The 21,819-nt window shown below is 43.0% G+C and overlaps 1 protein-coding gene across 1 annotated transcript; it reads right to left on the reverse strand.

The window, feature by feature from the left end:
- Positions 1 to 552: 552 nt before the first annotated feature.
- On the reverse strand, positions 553 to 21,604 carry LOC147316923 (disintegrin and metalloproteinase domain-containing protein 28-like). The gene is made up of 19 exons (XM_086313066.1): positions 21,547 to 21,604; positions 19,895 to 19,983; positions 19,688 to 19,764; positions 19,353 to 19,431; positions 19,090 to 19,166; positions 16,554 to 16,737; positions 16,283 to 16,345; positions 16,094 to 16,165; positions 15,795 to 15,964; positions 15,290 to 15,371; positions 14,568 to 14,701; positions 14,005 to 14,182; positions 9,278 to 9,367; positions 3,481 to 3,676; positions 3,290 to 3,395; positions 3,015 to 3,171; positions 2,842 to 2,922; positions 1,579 to 1,666; positions 553 to 1,479 (listed from the first exon to the last, which is right to left on the reverse strand). The coding sequence occupies exons 1-19, from the start codon at positions 21,602 to 21,604 to the stop codon at positions 1,370 to 1,372; spliced, it is 2,091 nt and encodes a 696-aa protein (XP_086169192.1). The 3' UTR covers positions 553 to 1,369.
- Positions 21,605 to 21,819: the final 215 nt, after the last annotated feature.

The following is a 21,819-nucleotide window of genomic DNA, read 5'->3' on the forward strand; positions in this document are numbered from 1 at the left end:
CTCTGTCAAGATGATCCAACTAAGCTTACAAAAAATGTTGAAGTTCAGCTCCGGAGAGGCAGATCCATGGTTAGTGTTTCACTGTATGTTATTCAATCCATGTATGAATTTCCTGCATTGGTAATGTGTTTGGGGTCATTGTAATGCTGAAAATTGAAACTGTTGCCAATCAGATGGTTTCCACATAGTATTGCATGTTGGATCAAAATCTGACTCGCTGGGAGTGAGACATGTAATTTGCAAATATCCTGATAAATTGGCTCTAAGTGTGAATGGTTCTCTCTATGTGTTAACCCTACGCTGGTGACCTATGCACTGCACCTCGTACTCTTTGACAGCTCGAATTGGCTCCAATTCATTGTTTTAGTAGTTTGTATTACTTTGTAGAGATTGTAATGCATAGGGCAGGCTTTACCTCTGCATTCTGGTGTTACGACCCGGCTCTGCTAGGCGACAGGGGATGTAACATAAATGAGCCCAGAGACAGGAGGGTTAGATAAAAAGAAAAATATAAGGTTTATTAACACAACTGAAAACCGTTAGTGAAACAACTCACTAGGCAATAGGGTGATTTGATATATAATATATCAAATCATGCTCCCAGATTCTGGGAGCATCATACAACCTGTTCCCATGTTCTGCAGTCAGCTCATTTTTTTCTGCTTCCAACACATCAGCTTTAAGAACTGTCCATTCACTTGCTGTCTGATTTATTTCACCCCTTATTATGTGCCACTGTGTTACAGGGTAAGATTCCTTATCTGTTAGTCACTTAAACAATTTTATTTCATCTTTGTACAGTTTGGCCCCACTTTACAAAGTAATAGGACAAAGTATACAGCAGGACAATAATATAGTTAAATATATTGGGAAACAACCATAATGCAAATAAATGTAAAACAAAATGTTTCAATATAAGAATTAAGAAGAATTATACAACATCAACATTAAAAAACATCACAGTCGCTCATTTTAATGGTGTGGCAAATGATATGTGTCTTACCACTTGCATGTGAAACCTAATCTTGTATACACGTTTAGTGGTCCAGCTTCTAAAAAGGCACCAATAAGAAGCTCATTTGGCATCATGCTTCTGTTCTTTCTCTACTCATGCAGAAGTCTGATTTTGTAAACAAAGTAGATAAATATGTACATTTAGATAAAAATATAAATACAACTCAAACTTTTACAGTGTCATAAGAGAAAGCATGGTTTAAAATATTAAAAAAAAATCAAACACTTAGGGTGCTTCATAATGTTCAGCTGGTGGGGAAAGTGCAGTCTTTAAGATCTCTGAGTGCATTCACTGTAGAGTGCAACAGAGCATGGCACTCTCCATGAGAGGGGTCATGATTGCGGTCATGATTACTCACGTTGGCAGGATGGGACTTTGCCGCTTTTTCCAGATGATTCCTGCGATGGCAGCAATGATGCCTAGGACCACTAGTGTAAACTTGACTGCAGTGACAATAGTTTTTCCTACAGAGACAGAAAAAAATCGGTTTCCTTGGGTTGTAGTTGTGCAACATGACACAGTAAATTGAACTTAATCTGTAGACTGAAGTAGATGACTCTTACCAGTACCACTAAAAGCTGTGTCCACTGAGTCACAGTTAGGAAGCGTCCACCCAGGCTCGCACTGGCACTCACTTTTGTGGTTGCACACCTGGAAAGCACAAAGAACATGTTGCCATTATTAGTCTTAAAAAATACACTTCAGTGAATATGCTTTATTTAAAAAACAACAACAAAAACACTGACCTACCTTTTGAATTTAAGTAATATAAAACACTGCATGCCCAGTATAACTGGTGGCATGTAATTAACTAGATTTAGCCAAATTTGAATTACTTGGACTTTTCTTGCATATTCTGTTCATAGTAACATATTATCCCTACATCACTTTAGCTTCTGCCCAACTGACTCTAGTTTTATTTAGTTTTGGATAGACTATAGGTAAAATATGTATAAGATGCTAGGCTAAATTATGTTATTATGATCAGCTAAGAGTTTTTCCTTGCATCAGTTATTCTTATAAAATATAGCTAAACTAAAGATTTTTTGGGGCTCAAAGTTTAACAGAGTTTTTGCAGAGCCAATTAAAAGGCACCAAGTAAAAAGTAATACAAGACCTTAATATTAAGAAAACTTCCCAAACTGCTTTGGATATTGGACGTTTATGAATTGTTTTTCTCAGAACAGTCACTTTTCAAAAGCAATTTGTTATATCCATTTTTTTTAAAATAACTTACAAATCACACACTTCATTCAGTGCATATTTGCAATGACACTGCAGTTGCAAATGTTTGCATATGGTTCTACAAAAGTCTACATGAGTAAGTTTGGGCATGGTTGTATATCTCACATTAGCATTTCAGGGATGCCTTAAAAGGGTGTCTTTGTCTTTATAGCGCTAAATATGACCAATATGACCCCATTAAGATTGAAGTTATAAAACATTAAGTCCAAAAGTCAATGCAGGCTATGACAGTGACTCCATCCACCTTTTACACATAAGCTACATTTTAAACATGGATATGGTAGATTAGCTGCCCCCGGCTAACAAAGGATTTAGTTAAACTTTGCAGCGAGAAATCACACAAAAACTACTTTTAACCCTTTGATTTTGTAAAGTTGATCTTAAATTTCACTCTTAGTGGCATTAAAGTCTTTAAAAGCTTTAGAACCATGTTCACAACTATGAGGGTACGCAGCTTCTCCTCTTGATAACCTTTTGAAAACAGATGAACTAATAATGAAAATACCAGAATATACAGTCCAGCACAAAACTGTTATAAATCAGTTCCACCTCAGTGGATCAGTTTTTGGTGTTGTACTCACAGCATGGCCTGGGCATTTTGCTGAACAGTTGGTGTTTCTGTATGCCGTCTGCAGATCCACACACTGATTCTGGCTGCACACCTTGGAAAAGACAAGTCAGACATATATTTAACTTTATTTTGTTCTACACTGTAGATGCAGTAAGCAAAAAGTGGATTCAGGAAGCCTGCTACCTTTCCATCTCCACATTTAGTCCCCGTTTCCACCTGGCCTTCGTCACCGGTGGTGTCTGAGAAGAATGCTGCCTTGCATGTGCCGATGGCGACCATCCGGCCATAGTTTGGGTTGTCATTACCGCCTTCACAGAAGAGCTTTCCACAAAGAACATCTCTGCAAAAGAAAGACAGTGTTTGTTTCTGATCATGTTTGGTTGATATGAAGAACGAAGAATCAAAATAAGGGTCGGCTGCAGAGCAACTGTTGCCCTGTACGTTCTACTGGGACTCACTCTTGCTGACAGGGGATGAACTGATTATTTGAGGGGCGTTTGCAGAAGCCATAGTAGACTCCTCTGGTGTTGTAGTTATAGCATCCTTGTTTGGCCTCCTTAGCTCCTGATAGCAGCAGGAGATTGCATAAAAACCTAACTCTCCATATGACTTTCACATACATCCATATGCGTATTGACAGGATACTCACCTGATCCATACATCTTGACACACTGCTTAGGTCTCTGTGGACACTGACCGTTGTAGCAGTACCCTTGGCCTCCATCACATGGGAGCCCATTCACAGCAAACACATCCTCCGGACAGGTCGTGCTCTTCCCATCACAGTACTCTGCCAAATCACAGTCATCCTGCTTTGCGCGGCACTGTCCGGAGGTAGGCAAGATCTGTGCCGAGCATATACCATCAACGTGTAAGTTATCTGAAACATTGTTTTTCTTAAAGTGTTATATATAGTTTAAATTTTCTAGCGCTATGTGAAACACCCTGAGTGTGTGAGCTCTGTAAACAAAATATCAAAATGCAATACTGTGGTGTTGGTTCAAACATTTGCAATATCCTCTAATTACTTGAGGACTGTAGCTGAGCAAACAACTGGATCACTACAGCCAGAGGAGAGACTTCCAGGGATGAAAAGAAATAAAGAAAAGAAAAGAATAATCCTTTAATTGTCCCACAAGGGGAAATTTGATTGTAACAGCAACAAGAAAAACACATGTACAAACAAACAGTGAACAGGACACAGAACAGAAACATACACGATTTTTTTTTACATATTTACATTAAGGGTAGTACTGTACTGTTACGTGCCAAGAGATGTGGCTTTTCTTTTGTGTTCTTTTTATCTTTCAGGTGTCAAGCCTCGACCTATTGGCCAATTCAAAGTTGATTTGCATGTGTCTATTGGCTGGTCTGGGCACAGTTGGCCAATCACTCTCCGAGGACGACTACAAATGAGCATCTCCCTGGCCAGCTAGTGGCTGCTGGCTTCTGCTTTATGACAAACATTTGCGTGAAGGCTTCTTTGTATTGTGTGTGGTGGGAGGCTGGACAGGTAAGCTGGGGTACCCTATACACTGGCTGCAGTTTTAAACTGTTACACACTAGGTTATTCGGTTGATGTCACTTTTGTATGTTTTCACTGACCTTTTGTCGAGTAGCTAGGTAGGTCTTTTGTTTTGCATTTTTGTTTTAGTTAGGGTTAGTCAGTGTGGTCGGACTGCGTCTTCTGAAGTCCACCATCAACTCCTTGGTTTTCCCGGCGTTGATCGGCAGGTGGTTCTGCAGACACCAGTCCACAAAGTCCAGAGTCCACTGTCTATACTCTGAGCCGTCCTCACCTGTGATGAGGCCGACTATGGCAGAGTCGTCAGAGAACTTCTGTAGGTGGCAGCGTGGGGAGTTGATGGAGAAGTCTGTAGTGTAGAGGGTGAAGAGGAACGGTGCCAGCACAGTTCCCTGTGGGGCCCCCGTACTGCAGACCAGCGTATCAGAGACACAACCCTGTCCTCATATACTGTGGGCGTCCCGTGAGGTAGTCCAGTATCCACTGGGACATGTGGTGGTCCACTCCTTATAGCTCCAGCTTGTCCCTCAGAAGTCATGGCTGGATGTTGAAAGCACTGGAGAAATCAAAGAACATGATCCTCACAATGCTTCCAGGCGAGTCAGAGTTCTGTGCAGGAGGTACGTCCTCCACCCCGATGCCAGACTGGTAAGCAAACTGCAGCAGATCCAATGAAGACCTCACCAGGGGGCACAGATGGTTTAGAACCAATGTCTCGAGGGTGCTCATCAGATGTGATGTCAGGGCTACCGGCCTGTAGCTGCTGAGGTCCTTGGGATGGGAGGTCTTTGGTACCGGTACCACACAGGAGGTCTTCCACAGCTGTGGTACTTTCCCCAGCGACAGGCTCAGGTTGAACAGATATCCTAGGATGCCACACAGTTCATCTGTGCTACATCTCAGGAGCCTGGAGCTGATGCCATCTGGACCTGCAGCCTTCCGCACCTTAATCTTGCAAAGCTCGTTCCTCATTTGAAGTGCTGAGATAGAAAGAGTGGATTTTGGGGGAGGGGGGTGTATGTTGGAGTCCACAGCATACACCCTCCTGGCTGGGAGCTGAGAGGTGTGAAGTCCTGAGATGAAAGACAGGCAGTGCCTGAAGATGAGGGAGATAGCTTCAGGGGGGACGATGCTGGGCGGGGTGGGTGGTTGATCAAACCTATTAAAATATTTATTTATGTCATTCACCCACCCCAAGTCTCCTGCAGCCTGGGGGTTGGTTTTTGTCCTGAGATTGTCTCCAGGCTCTTCCAAACCCCTCTGATGTTGTCCTGTTGCATCTGCTCTCTGTTGGCTCGCTTGGCAGTAGGACAGTAGAACAGCGGAGCCCCTGAGGGCTAACAGCTGATCCCTGCTGTAAACAATGGGAGGTCGGACCTACACGCGCTCTGTTCTGACTATTGTCAATTTTGTACATGTTTTGTTTTTGTTTGGTTAGTGTGCTGGCCCTTTAAAAGAAAGGCATGGTCCGTGCGTGGACAGGAGAAGAGTCAGAAAGACTCAGACAATTGACAATCGACTGACTAACATGTGTTCTATTCATAAAAAGGCATTCCCTGTGAGTATGCGTTATTGTTTGGCACTTTATGTTAATTAATAGCAGTTACTTACATGCTGTATTACGCAGGCTAATTTATGGCGGTTATTTGCTGTTAGCATTAGCACATGGTTACGCAGCTCGTCAAGTAATTATTTTAGTTTGTCACTCATATACACTGTATTTTGTTATCACATTTTCACACCTGCCATATAAAGCGAAGTCTAAACCCACTCTGGCATCAGTGACTTTTGTGTGGAGGTGTGTAACTCCTGGCCAGTACACGCTCTCTGGACACAGATACCGTAAAAAATGTGATAAAAAACACAATTGTCCATAAATTTCTGAGCTCCATTGTGGAGTAGTACACTCCACAATATAAAAACAAGAACAAGAAAGACAATAACAACAAAGAGAAAAAAGGACTCTGTCAGGTCGAAGCTGCTGATACTGGCTGCCTGGAGCGGCGCCGGAAGAGAAAATAAGACTACGTTCACACTGCAGGTCTTAACACTGGGATTGCCAGGCTTCTACCGTTCTACCTTTTAAAAGCCGGAGAGCAGTCAAATGCTGGAAGTGCTGGAAGTGGAAGCTAAATTGGCTAGTCATTCATATGTATATTAGGTTGTTACCTAGGAATTCTGGAGGGAGGGGAGTGGGGGTGAGTGATTGAGGGGGTGGGGGAGTGGAGTGTTTCAGTTTGCCATCTTAGGGAGAAATCAACACATGTCCTTTGTATGTCCTTTGTTGCTGACATTTATTGATGAAAACAGTACAAAAAACCAAGCATTTGTACACATATTTACAAATAATGATAAAAAGTGAGTGAGTACATTTCAACATTTTCAGCAATCACTCACAATCCTGGCACTGCCACGGTATCTGTCGTCTGCATTTACCACATGTGTACCTGTAGCAGTGAACACATCGCACAGTGGCCTGATTTTTTTTGCATCTGTGTTTGACCTGACACGTGGCCCTTTTTCCAGGGCTCGGTGTGGAGGGTTGTGTCCGAAGCAACTGTTCTTTTCTTGCCTTCTTCGCAGCTACATGAGAGCGAGCCAATTCTGTTGCAAGCGCCACCAGGAAGTCCACCCGTCTTTCCTTCGTCCCGGGGCATGCTTGATACAGCACATGTGCATTCAGTGCTGCCATGTCAATCATGTTATAAAACACGGCAACTGGCCAGCGCCGTGTTCCTTTGCGGACAGTGTACTCCCGAACCATCTGGTCCATCACATCCAGAGCGGCGCATGTTCATTGGTTCATGGACCTCCCTGAACTAATGGCATTTATTGCAATTGTCATCTTGCGGGGGGTTTACAGGGTTCCATCGGTAAATGACTGCTGGTCAGCAAACCTGGGAAACCCACAGATAATTGGAACTATGGCACGAAACCGCTTCCAAGACATCATGCAACACCTACGCTTTGATGACAAGTCCACCCGCAGTGATCGAGCAAAGACTGATAAGTTCGCTGCAATTTCCAGTGTGTGGGGATCATTTGTTACCAACTGCATCACGTGCTACAACCCTGGTCTACATATCACCGTTGATGAACAGCTTTTCCCATCAAAGACTCGGTGCTGTTTCCTGCAGTATATTGCAAGTAAACCGGACAAGTTTGGGATCAAGTTTTGGGTGGCCTGCGACCTAAAATCCAAGTACATTTGCAATGTCTTCCCATATCTTGGCAAGGACCCCAATCGTCCCACTGGGGAGAGACTTTCTGAGAATGTAGTAATGAGGCTGATGGAACCATTCCTAGACAAGGGCAGAAATGTTACCACGGACAATTTCTTCACATCGCTTTCACTTGCGCAAAAACTTCTTGGACGGAAAACCACCATCCTCGGCACAGTCAACAAGATTCGCAGGGAAATTCCTCAATCCACTAGACAGACAGATCGCAATGAATTCACCACTCAGGTATGTTGCAGGTCTTTTGTGGTTCTATGTTTATGTGTTTCATTGTGTGTAAAAGGGCTATGGAAATAACAATTTATCTTATTTCTTAGGTGTTTTCAACCTCTGCTGCCACGCTGACGGCGTATGCGGCCAAACGGAAGAAGACAGTCTATATTCTTAGCAGCATGCACAGCGTGGTTCAGACTGATAACACTACCAAAAGGAAGCCAAACACTGTCTCCCTTTACAACAAAACAAAGTGTGGCGTGGATGTGATGGACCAGATGGTTCGGGAGTACGCTGTCCGCAAAGGAACACGGCGCTGGCCAGTCGCCGTGTTTTATAACATGATTGACATGGCAGCACTGAATGCACATGTGCTGTATCAAGCATGCACCGGGACGAAGGAAAGACAGGTGGACTTCCTGGTGGCGCTTGCAACAGAATTGGCTCGCTCTCATGTAGCTGCGAAGAAGGCAAGAAAAGAACAGTTGCTTCGGACACAACCCTCCACACCGAGCCCTGGAAAAAGGGCCACGTGTCAGGTCAAACACAGATGCAAAAAAAATCAGGCCACTGTGCGATGTGTTCACTGCTACAGGTACACATGTGGTAAATGCAGACGACAGATACCGTGGCAGTGCCAGGATTGTGAGTGATTGCTGAAAATGTTGAAATGTACTCACTCACTTTTTATCATTATTTGTAAATATGTGTACAAATGCTTGGTTTTTTGTACTGTTTTCATCAATAAATGTCAGCAACAAAGGACATACAAAGGACGTGTTGATTTCTCCCTAAGATGGCAAACTGAAACACTCCACTCCCCCACCCCCTCAATCACTCACCCCCACTCCCCTCCCTCCAGAATTCCTAGGTAACAACCTAATATACATATGAATGACTCCAGCATTTGACTGACTGCTCTCCGGCTTTTAAAGGTAGAAACGCAAAATGATGACTCCGCGGGGGTCTAAGGTAGAAAACCAAAATGACTGCTCTCTGGGGGTCTAAGTGCTCAATTCTGATTTTTTGATCAAATCCTATTTTTTTTTTTTGTCTGCTTGTTCACACTACAAATAAAATGTGACAGCAAACGCGCTCTAGTGTGAACCCTCAAAGCGGCTCGCATGTGCAAAAGAAGATGTCACACACAACACGCTCTGTTTAGACCCAGAGCTTCTCCGGCGCTGATAATTAGCGTCTGTCTTGTGTCAGTGACGTAAAAGACGGATTTAATGTGACCTGACTGTTCAAACAGCAGTCGCTTTCTAAAACATCGGATATGTATCGGATTCAGTACCACATACAAAAGTGACCCAGATCGGATTTGAAAATATCGGATTTGTGCCGTTCACACTGTCATACCATGATCGGATATGGGTCGCATAGGGTCAAAAAAATTGCTTTCCCCTGCAGTGTGAACGTAGCCTTAGTGACACCAGTTACACTGATCGGTCTTCTTACTGACTCACCTTACAGTTCTCACAGCATTCGCCTTCAGCACATTGTGAACCCTCTTTCAGGGTGCAGGTGATGGCGTTGCAGCAGGGATTGGTGCACTCCTACAGGGACGACATATATTAGAACTCATCAGGCTGGTGTTAGGTCTTACTGCTGGGATGCATTATTAAACATCTGTTTGCTCTGTTCCCGTGAGGAATCTTTATCGCTAGGTTTAATACTCAAATTTCCCATTGAGAGGGCCAATGTGCGTTTATCATCTTCCATATTGAGTTGATTGGTTCAGCTGCCCGTCACTACCAGATCAACTGCCCATTTGCACATGTGCGAAGGTAACTACTTGGACAAACTGCCTGAAATGTGTTGACAGAAGCATTTCGGGGATTTTGACACATTCTGCACTCCAGATGCTTTAATTGCGTTAAAATTTTTAATCGTGTTGACCTTGATGGCGGATTAATTTGCGTTAATGCGTTAATTTTGACAGCACTAGTTCAGTTCCTTCTAATGATCTCTCCTTGTTGAATTCCAGCAGAGGTGAAAACAGGTCTAAACATCACTCTGACTGTAATTTTCTTTTCACCGAAAACTACAAACTGTTCATCTGTTACACACAGCTATACTTTCACTATATTTCTATATAGGTACATAAAAGTGTTAAGTACATATTCCAAGTAATACTGCAAAATAAAAAATAAATAAATCAGCAGTTCTTCAGCTTCTGGAAGAAGTCAGTTGAATAGTGGGACTTGAAAAAAAAAATGTGTGTGGCTCAGGCCCATTCATTATTTCATAAATGGTAACTGGTAAATGGCCTGCATTTGTATAGCGCTTTTCTAGTCCCTAAGGACCCCAAAGCGCTTCACACTACATTCAGTCATTCAACCATTCACACACACATTCACACACTGGCGATGGCAAGCTACATTGTAGCCACAGCTGCCCTGGGGCGCACTGACAGAGGCGAGGCTGTCGGACACTGGCGCCACCGGGCCCTCTGACCACCACCAGTAGGCAAACATGGGGTTAGTATCTTGCCCAAGGATATTTGGCATGCAGCCAGGAGGCAGCCTGGGATCGAACCACCGACCTTCTGATTAGTGGCTGACCTGCTCTGCCACCTGAGCTACAGCCACCAGTACATAGCTGGTGTTCAAGGTTCAAGGTTCTTTATTTGTCACATGTATAGTTATACAAGTATAACACACAGTGAAATGTAGCCTGACACGCTCCTCCACATGTGCAAAAAAATTGGGGGGGGGGGGGGGGGGGGTGTAGAGGAAGAACATTATATATATATATATATACACTGAACAAAAATATAAACGCAACACTTTTGTTTTTGCTCCCATTCCCCATGGGATGGACGTAGAGACCTAAAATTCATTCCAGATACACAATATAACCATCCCTCCCAAACAGTGGTCACAAATCAGTCCAAATGTGTGGTAGTGGGCACATCTGCTATATTGAGATAATCCATCCCACCTCACAGGTGTGCCACATCAGGATGCTGCTCTGACATCATGAGTAGTGCACAGGTGTACCTCAGACTGCCCACAACAAAAGGCCACCCTGGAATGTGCAGTTTTTTGCGCTATTGGGGGTCTGGGGACCCAGAACCGGTCAGTATCTGGTGTGACCACCATTTGCCTCATGCAGTGCAACACATCGTCGCATGGAGTCTATCAGATTGTCAATTGTGGCCTGTGGAATGTTGGTCCACTCCACTTCAATGGCTGTGCGAGGTTGTTGGATATTCGTGGGAACTGGTACACGCTGTCGTATACGCCGGTCAAGCACATCCCGAACATGCTCAATGGGTGACATGTCCGGTGAGTATGCTGGCCATGCAAGAACTGGGACATTCTCAGCTGCCATCTGCCCTGAACAATGTGAACCATGATTCATCCGTGAAGCGCACACCTCTCCAACGTGCCAGACGCCATCGAATGTGAGCATTTGCCCACACAAGTCTGTTACGGCGACGAGCTGGAGTCAGGTCAAGACCCCGATGAGGACGACGGGCATGCAGTTGAGCATCCCTGAGACGGTTTCTGACAGTTTGTGCAGAAATTGTTTGGTTGTGCAAACCAATTGTTCCAGCAGCTGTCTGGGTGGCTGGTCTCAGACGATCTTGGAGGTGAACCTGCTGGATGTGGAGGTCCTGGGCTGGTGTGGTTACACGAGGTCTGCGGTTGTGAGGCCGGTTGGATGTGCTGCCATATTCTCTGAAACGCCTGTGGAGACGGCTTATGGTTGAGAAATGAACATTCAATGCACCGGCGACAGATCTGGTTGACATTCCTGCTGTCAGCATGCCAATTGCACGCTCCCTCGTTGCTTGTGGCATCTGTGGCATTTTGCTGTGAGACAAAACTGCACATTCCAGGGTGGCCTTTTGTTGTGGGCAGTCTGAGGTACACCTGTGCACTACTCATGATGTCAGATCAGCATCCTGATGTGGCACACCTGTGAGGTGGGATGGATTATTTCAATATAGCAGATGTGCCCACTACCACACATTTGGACTGATTTGTGACCACTGTTTGGGAGGGATGGTTATATTGTGTATCTGGAATGAATTTTCGGTCTCTACGTCCATCCCATGGGGAATGGGAGCAAAAACAAAAGTGTTGCGTTTATATTTTTGTTCAGTGTATATATATATATATATAGTATATACATTGGGTGAATGTGCAGTAGTAGCAGCAAGCAGGTGAATTCTGTACATTAATATGAATAGATATCTGACTATTTTGCAGGATAGACAATATAAACATATTTAAAATTAAAGGAATTGAAATGTACATTGTGCCTTGGTTTAGAGCGTCTAGAAGAGAGTCCTGTCTCAGTCAATTATAGATGATGTGAGCGGGCGGGTGTGTGTGTTTAGGGCATGGATGGCTTGGGGATAGAAGCTCCTCTTGAGTCTCTCTGTCCTTGCCCGGAAGATGCGGAACCTTCTACCAGATTGCAGGAGTTGGAACAGTTTGTTGCCAGGATGGGACGGGTCCTTCAGTATCTGCGCTGCTCTAGTCCGGCATCTCCTGGTGTAGGTGTCCTGAAGCGGGGGGAGAGCAATCCTGCAGCAGCGTTCTGCTGTACGGATCACTCTCTGGAGAGCTTTTTGGTCCTTCACACAGCTGTTCCCAAACCACGATGTCATGTTCTGTGTGAGGATGCTCTCCACAGCGCCTGTATAGAAAATCCTGAGGATCTTTGGAGAGACCCTGAACTTCCTCAGTTGTCGTAGGTGGTACAGGCACTGCCTAGCCTTTTTGGTCTGGACCTGAATGTGGGCAGCCCATGTCAGGTCTGAGGAGATGTGGACACCAAGATACTTGAAGGACTGCACCCTCTCCACTGGAGCTCCACTGATGATAATGGGCTTGTAGTCTCTGTGCTGACTCCTTCTGAAGTCCACCACCAGCTCCTTGGTCTTGCTGACGTTCAGCTGGAGGTGGTTGTCCTGGCACCATGATGCCAGATTCTTCACTTCATCCATGTAGGCCGCCTCATCGTTGTTGGAGATGGCACCCAACACCACTGTGTTGTCAGCAAACTTCACAATGGTGTTGGAGCCATGGGTGGCCACACAGTCTGAAGTGTAGAGGGAGTAGAGCAGTGGCGAGAGGACACATCCCTGAGGTGCTCCTGTGTTGATGGTGATGCTGTTGGAGAAGCACCTGCCCACCCTCGCCACCTGAGTTCTGCCAGTGAGGAAGTCCAACACCCATGCACACAGACGGCTGTTAAGTCCCAGTTCCCTGAGCTTTGTGAACAGTCTGCAGGGCACTATTGTGTTAAACGCTGAACTGTAATCAACAAACAGCATTCGCACATAGTTACCCTGTTTCTTGTCCACATGGCTGAGAGTGGTGTGTAGGACGTGGGTGATGGCATCCTCTGTGGATCTGTTGGATCTGTAGGCGAACTGCAGCGGATCTGTGGTGTCTGGGATGGAGGAGGAGATGATGTTCTTCAGCAGCCTCTCAAACACCTTCATTACTACCGAGGTCAGTGCAACTGGCCGGTAATCGTTCAGGGATGAGGGTTTGCTGTTCTTGGGCACAGGGATGATGGTGGATCTTTTGAAGCATGTGGGGACCACAGACTTCGCCAGGGACTCGTTGAAGATGTAAGTGAACACACCTGCTAGCTATCAGCAGGTGTGTATCAGAAAGCTGTTTTTCTCACATCGCCTCAGAGCAAGCACTTCATTAAAAGACTCAAGATCAGACAAAGGAAACATGGAGCTGAATTCCATTCTGAGTTCAGAAGCCATTTCAGACCTGAGCATGCACAGACACAGATCAGAATCATAGCATAATAGTAATAAAAACATTTGTACTGCTACACTGTTTATCAAACTAGTCTTTGTAAGTGAGAGGCCAGCAAAACATAGAAGAAATAGAAGTTTGTGGAGCTACAATAGGCCTAGGCTGCTGAGGGCTTTCTTCCTGTTAAAAAGGGGTTTTCGCTCCCACTGTTGCCAAATGTTTGCTCATAGGCAGTTATTTGATTGTTGGGGTTTTCGCTGTGTTGTTATAAGACCTCTATCTTACAAAATATAGTCCCTTCAGACAGTTGTTGTTGTGATTTGCTGTTAAATGAATAAAACTGAACTGAATGAAAAAGAAAAGTTCTCCTTCACCAGATCAAATCATCAACAGCTTGCAGATCAGATCAACTTGCTACAAAATGAAAGGTTTAAGCAGCTGATGTGCTTATTTACCTTCACCGAACCACAGTCGCACTGCTCTCCTTCCTCTTTGAAGCCGTTTCCACAGACCGCGGGAGCCACGACACTCTTGTAGTCTGGTTTGTCCAGCAGACAGCTGGGGCTGCGGCTTGTTAGGTACTTTTCATAGTTGCTGCTGCTGCAGCTACTGAAGCTTCGAGGAGTTTTCCAGCTGAAGAGGAACAAACACATTATTAGTATTATTATCTTTTTTTGTGTTATCTTTATCAGTGTCTGACACTAGGAAGACATGGCTGCACAAAAGCGGTATGGTGGTACATATACAGCACGTACGCACCAAACATGCTCACACACGTTCTTCAGTCTTATAGCCATGTGAGATTAAGAGCTGCACCAGCTGACCTCCTTTTTGGTCCAATACACACAGTTATTATGTTGTTGTACCAAATGAAACATGTTATGATGATCAAAACATTTAGTGAGGTTTGTAAGGCTCGTATTGTTTATTTACGGTCACTTGTTATAGCCTGAATTTATTTGCTAACAGAAAGAATCTGCATTCAACTTGAAGGATGTCTCAAGTCAGCTTTTCTTACCTGAGGGCTGCTGCCATGATGCAGCTATCGTCAGAACATAAACAACCACTGGAGTCATCGTGGTCCATGCCCAGGTTGTGGCCCATCTCATGAGACAGTGTTGCTCCCACTGCTATGGCTGCATCACTGTGATCCTAAGAAAAAAATGAAGCATAAGAAAGCAGCAAAAATTTACTAACAGCAAGAGAGAGCAACACAATAATGTCACATGTTTGTCTCAGTTTTAACATTTTCTCAGTCTATTCAGTCGGGACTTTCAGACTGCATGGATCTATTGACAGAGTTAGTGTAGTGGTCTACAAGTGCAGTGCAAAAAGGAGGAAAATGTTTTAAAGGATTTTGTGAAAAATTCATGATTAGTCAAAGAATGAGTTTTCCACGTTGCACTTATGGAGATGTGTGCATCTCAAATGTGCAAAGAAGACTTTGTAGACCGAGTCTAGTTCTAGATCATAATTTAACTTAGTTTTTCTCTTTTAGCAGGAAGTGGTCACTACATGTTAGTGATAAATTGATGGAACTGTCATTTATTTTCTCTGGTATTTGGTCATTAATCAAAGTATCAGATAAACAATTAAGTTGATTTTTGAGGGGCAAAGGAATGACTGAACTAAATGGATTTAGGAACATGTTTCCAAAATTCACATTTACCACAACATGAAGCAAGGGCAGAAGTTATGAAGTCAGTGAGATACATCATCTGGGAAGCATGAACACCTCACCTGTACTACGCCGACAGAGTGACCAGAACAGAGAGTCCCGATGAAAGCAAGACCCACAGTTGGTCCTTCAAAGTCGATACCACTGAAAGAGAAGATCAGAAAGTCTTAAATTCATATACAGGATTCATATCATCCATCTACTCACTAATCTAGCTACTACTAGATTAGATTAGATTAGATTAGATTAGATTAGCTACTGTGAATTTTCCTGAATGTTGAGGTGTGAACATTCAAGCACATTCTTATTTAAGATTCAATAATGGATCTGCTTGTGGTTGTATCTTGTGTATAAAACACAAGTTACACAAGCGTTATGTGGAAGCTTAAAACCTCTTAAGCTGATGTGTCAGGCCGGTTTAACCTGGGAGAAAAAAATATGGATACTCACAACTCAGATTTCTGAAATTAGTTTTCTCTTTCCTGCTCGGTTACTGTTGAAAGTAGGAGACATTTTGCTCCACATGATTTGAGTCTGACTGATTCTACTTATAGAATCTATCCATACCTTATAAGATGTGCATTGTCATGTTTTATCCTCATCACCAGCTCAGAGTTTCTCCACTTCATGAAAGCATCCAGGTTTGCTCCTGCTGGGGGGGTCACAGAGATCAGGTCACCATTCGTCCATATCTCCAACCCCACCAGAGCAATAAAGGTCCTCAGAGGTTTGTAGACCTGAAGAAGACAACATTGGGGATGCAACATTATACTCCAACTGCTAGCAGCTACTGCAGAACAGTATGTAGTACAGTGCGTCTGTATTGGTATGGAATCTGTATAGAAATAGCAAAAAAACAGACTCACCATGTTGACAAAGTTGACAATCTCAAATATTCTCTGTCTCATCTTCTTTTGATCCCTGTTCATCTTCACATACTGAAACACCACAAGACAAATTTCTCATCCTGCTTCTCACCAGTTTATCTTATAAAAATCAAATTTTGCAAACCAAGGGGAAAAAATGAAAAAGTTAGAAAAGAAGATTAATTTTACCGCGCGGTTATCAGCAACAAGGACGAGCTCAACGTATTTCTGCTGCTGTACAATAGAAATACCCTGAAGAAAAATGTTAATATGGATAACTCAAGCAGAACAACACAAATGAAGACTTACTTAAACTTTGTTATTATAAGAATAATATTGGTAGACTGACGGATGTATTAGTATTTGTCACATTAAACTTAGATAGTTTGAAGACCTAAAAGGTTTCAGAGGTCATGACTTGGAGGAACTCTGGTGAAGAGGACAAAACTAATTGTGTTACCCCTGATCTAGAGCGGCTGCTGCTTGTTGGAGGTTCATAGTCGTCACTCCAGCTGGTGTTAGTGACCCCACACACGGCAGGCGTGAAGTTCTTTTCATTAAAAGTCATCACTGCATGATCCCCCTCATCGTCACTGGATAGTGGCTCAATCAGGTACCTTTGAGCAGATGTTCTGAAGTAACCCCTAAACCAAATCATGCTGGTTAGTTCATTCATTTTTCAGATGTTGCTTTGAGGCTGACTCAACTCAGGAACCTATCCACTGTCATCTAAAGACTTATTTGGGCCAAACCTTCTCTTCTGTTGTTTTAATCTCCAGCCTGTGTATAAACCTCTAGTACACAGAGAACCAGTTGTGAAATGCACAGTAAGGAAATGGTTGGCAGAGACTGAAGAGGTCCTGAGTGACTGTTTCCATTCTACTGTGTGGGACAACCTCTGCAGCCCCCTAGAGGGTGACCTCAACAGCATCACAGACTGCTTTACAGATTACATAAACTTCTGTGTGGACAACGCCGTACCCATCATAAAAGTACGGTGTTTTTGTAACAACAAGCCATGGATGAATCCTGAAATTAAGACTCTCCTCAAGGAGAAGAAGAGAGTCTTTAGATCTGGAGACAAACAGGAGCTGAGAGCTGTCCAGAAAAAGCAGAAATGGAAGATAAGGCAAGGGAAGAAAAACTACAACCTGAGCCTGTAGCTGGGGAAAGTACCACAGCTGTGGAAGACCTCCTGTGTGGTACCGGTACCAAAGACCTCCCATCCCAAGGACCTCAGCAGCTACAGGCCGGTAGCCCTGACATCACATCTGATGAAGACCCTCGAGACGTTGGTTCTAAACCATCTGTGCCCCCTGGTGAGGTCTTCATTGGATCCGCTGCAGTTTGCTTACCAGCCTGGCATCGGGGTGGAGGACGCCATCATCTACCTCCTGCACAGAACTCTGACTCGCCTGGAAGCATTGTGAGGATTGTGTTCTTTGATTTCTCCAGTGCTTTCAACATCCAGCCATGACTTCTGAGGGACAAGCTGGAGCTATAAGGAGTGGACCACCACATGTCCCAGTGGATACTGGACTACCTCACGGGATGCCCACAGTATATGAGGACAGGGTTGTGTCTCTGATACGCTGGTCTGCAGTACGGGGGCCCCACAGGGAACTGTGCTGGCACCGTTCCTCTTCACCCTCTACACTACAGACTTCTCCATCAACTCCCCACGCTGCCACCTACAGAAGTTCTCTGATGACTCTGCCATAGTCGGCCTCATCACAGGTGAGGACGGCTCAGAGTACAGACAGTGGACTCTGGACTTTGTGGACTGGTGCCAGCAGAACCACCTGCCGGGAAAACCAAGGAGTTGGTGGTGGACTTCAGGAGACGCAGACCCACCACACTGACACCGGTGAACATCCAGGGAGTGGACATTGAGATAGTGGACTCGTATAGGTACCTGGGTGTTCACCTGAATAATAAACTGGACTGGAGCCACAACACTGATGCTCTTTACAGGAAGGGTCAGAGCAGACTCTACCTGCTGAGGCGGCTCAGGTCATTTGGAGTCCAGGGAGCGCTTTTAAAGACCTTCTATGACTCTGTGATGGCACCTGTCATATTTTACAGTGTTCTACTTTGGACCAGCAGTTTATCTGCAGCTGAGAGGAACAAGTTGGAAAAACTCATCAGGAAGGCCAACTCTGTTCTAGGATGCACCCTGGACCCAGTGCAGGTGGTGGGAGACAGAAGGACTCTGGACAAAATAACATCTCTGATGGACAGAGTTTTCCACCCCATGCATGTAAATGTTGCTGAACTGCAGGGTTCGTTCAGTGACAGACTGCTGCATCCTAGATGCACGAAGGAGTGTTTCTGCAGGTCCTTCCTCCCTGTCAGACTGTACAATTGAAACTGCTCCCAACAATCAACCAAACAACTACTACTGTTATAACATGCACATTATTTTTTTCAATTCGTATTAAAAAAAACCCTATACTTTAATCTTAATAACTGTACAGTACTCTGTTTTTGTAACTATTGTCGATGATGTACATATTTTTTCTGTAAAAATTGTGTGTTTTTCTGTTCATTGTCTTTTTCTGTTTGTATATGTGCTTTTATTCTGCTGCTGTTACAACCAAATTTCCCATTTTGGAACAATTAAAGGATTATTCTATTCTATGTTAATTTAATGTTTTGCTGGTGAGGTGTAATTAAAGTTCGGGTCATTGTGAGGTGAGGTTTGGTTGAGGGTTAAGATAAGGTTAACTTTAGGTTTACATCTAAAAAGTAATGAGAGTATTTGGAGAACTTGTTTCTGGCCTGAAATCTATTCATCTCATATGAAGGTTTAACATTATTAATTTAATGCGTTATGCAAATACAAAAACTGGTTACTTGTCTTTGTGGCTTAATACAACAAAGGAATGAAACTGTGAGGTTATTTGAATTATTATGACAGACAGCATGGGTGGGTATCGCTTTGGAAATATGTCATGACAGTTTAAATAAAGAAAAGATAGAAGACGGTGGCTCACCTGAGTCCATCACAGGTACTGATGCTAACAGATGACTCACTGTCGTTCACAATCCTCCCATGATAGAAGCAGTGATCCTGGCAAGGACATGAAAATGGTGACTGTGTTATTAAATGACAACATGTAACTTTCTTTTCATCTGCTTATGTCTCCAGCGTTCACTAACAGCCTTAAAAGCCTTTGAAGCGTTTTAAATCTAGTAAAATGTGCAATTTTACAGCTGTAAGTTTGAGGTAAGTTTGTCTACAAACGCAAACACTTACAATGTCATTCGGTACTGTGGTGACTCGAGTCCCATCTTCTTGGTAGTAAGACTCAGTGTAATCTTTGGTAAGTAATTCACTGAATACAGAAAGATAAAGAATAACATACATGTCATATGATTTGACGTGAAGACTGAGTCAAATTCCAGTTTATTCAGTGTTTTCTTACAGAAACTCATTTGTTGATTGGGGCATTTTCAGTACTTTTTAGTCTCTTTAATTGTTGCTTTTTTTTGCATTTTGAAACAGGATATTTTACATTACTTGTATATCCATTTGTCCACTTATTTTCTCACACTGCACAGACACACAGGTTTAGGGAAGTAAAAACTTACTTATTTCTTTCAAGTTGCATTTCTATGTCTTGTCCACCCACAGTCATTGCATACGTAAGAGTGTCTGGTCTGTGGTACTGTGGGCAAAAAAACAGGAAATTTTGCTTCTAGTCATTCATTTTTATTTTTTCATTTTTCATAATTAGGAGAAAAACAGCAGCTGATTTGATTGTCATCACAGGATTTAAAATAGAAAAGAAAAGAAACCTCTGTGTGTCTTTTTCTGATTGTGTGAAGTCTGACCGGTCGAACCACCTCATAGTGCTTTCCCTCCTCAAATTCAGGACCATGGCTTCCTGTGGAAGTGAATCACATATGTGTGATTAGAAAAAGGATATTAATTTTGGATGCTAGTGTCAACAGGGTCTATTTTGTAATTAGTCGAATGCTTAACTCATTGCTTTCAATATTTGTGCTACCTAATCTCGTCTGATTACATCCTGCTTTAAAGTTTTATGTATCTATTTATTTTAAACCAAACCAATAAAACAACAACAAAAAACCAAAACTGACTACATAATTTGATATTCCATTCCAAATGTCATTTAGGCTTCAAACATGTGATCATCGTGACTTTAAACATTTAATTAAAGTTACATTCTCAAGTTTGAGAAAAAAACAAAATGACTTTGTTGACCTGCTCCCTGTGAGATTTTGCAGTGCTCAAAACAATAACAATCAGTGTCACTCATTTTTATTTGTGATGTAAATAAAAATTGCTTGAATAACTTTATGTGTATAAATGATCAACTAAACAATCGCATTGATTATTTCCTAAAACAGCACTTTGACAGAGCTTCAAACACACCCCACGCTTTCCTTTTACTTGCTCCACTTGGCTCAGTGAGTGAGTGATATGGATTATAACATTACAGACAATAAATGTAGTATTAAATTCAGAATATTGAGATTACTTTGGAAATGTCCATATTTAGGCTGCCAAATTTAAAATGTGGCTATGTGTCATAATGACAGCATCCACACTGCATGCATGATGTTAGTTCAAGTGGAGGTCTATGGGGCGCCGTTTGTAAAGTGAAACATGTTGCAATTAACGGCAAGATTTAGCTCAAAACTTTACAAAAACATGTTTTTTCGAGTCAGTTTTTACAACATTTAGTAAAATATTTGTAATTTTTCATATTTAAAGCACAATTTTAAATGTTAAATCTAAATGTTAAATGTTAAATCGAAATATTATATTTAAATCTAAATGTTAAATGTAAATGTTACAGGAAACTAAATATTTTGCTAACATGCAAATTTATGGTACGGCTCAACGGAAATACCAAAATAAAAGCTTTACGAAAACATCAGGTGCAAAATTGTGCCAGTAGTGGTCAGATTGTGTCTGCTCTCCAATGATGGTCACTTCTCACCGCTGTGAGCTGCTTCACTTCTTGCCTACGAGCATGTTCAGCGATTTGGCTGGATATGTGCTGCAGCGATTGTGGGGTTTCAAGTGGAGACTGCAGCTGCTGAGAGTCCACTACTGTGGAACCTTTGGATGGCCGAAAAAACGGATCTTTCGATGTTTTTAGCTAAATTGTGTTTGTCTTTTGAGGCATTATTTGGCCGTAATGAGTGTGCATCGAAAATGTGTTCCACAGGCGTGAGACATAGTGTTTTAATGTTCCCCTTATAATCATATGTCTAATAAACAAATGCAATGGGCTGAGAGGCGAGCTCATCTGAACATGAAAGACCAGAACTGATAAACTGCTTGGCTAGGAGATTTAGAGGGCTAATTGTGGAAAAGAAACCTGTCCCCTGTAGAGGGTTGAATGAACAGAGGGTAGGACAAAACTAGGTTTTAGTACCCAGAGTGTGAGTGGAGGTAAAAGTATCCAGTGACTTACCCGAGAGCTTGGGGGAGGCATATAGGATGAGGACCCACAATAGGAGGTTTCGTGTCATTGTCCAAGTGCACACAGTGAGTGTCATGCGCTGCGCTCACCGCAAGCTAAAACGAAGGACCAAAAATTTGTGTTGCGCTGGTCGCTGCACTCTGCTTGCAAAGGCTTTTTTTTTGGCGGCCGCTCTGTGTGCTGATGCATCTGCTTCTTGTCATTTCAAAACATGTATCTCTCAGACTTCGGATCCTCTATGAAAGTTTGTGTTGTATAATGTTC

Source organism: Aulonocara sp. 'chitande type north' Nkhata Bay, linkage group LG12 (genome assembly GCF_057382095.1).
Source record: "Aulonocara sp. 'chitande type north' Nkhata Bay isolate Kocher_YH1m ecotype deep benthic linkage group LG12, A_spYH_male_GT1.1, whole genome shotgun sequence".
Classification (NCBI taxonomy): Eukaryota; Metazoa; Chordata; class Actinopteri; order Cichliformes; family Cichlidae; genus Aulonocara; species Aulonocara sp. 'chitande type north' Nkhata Bay.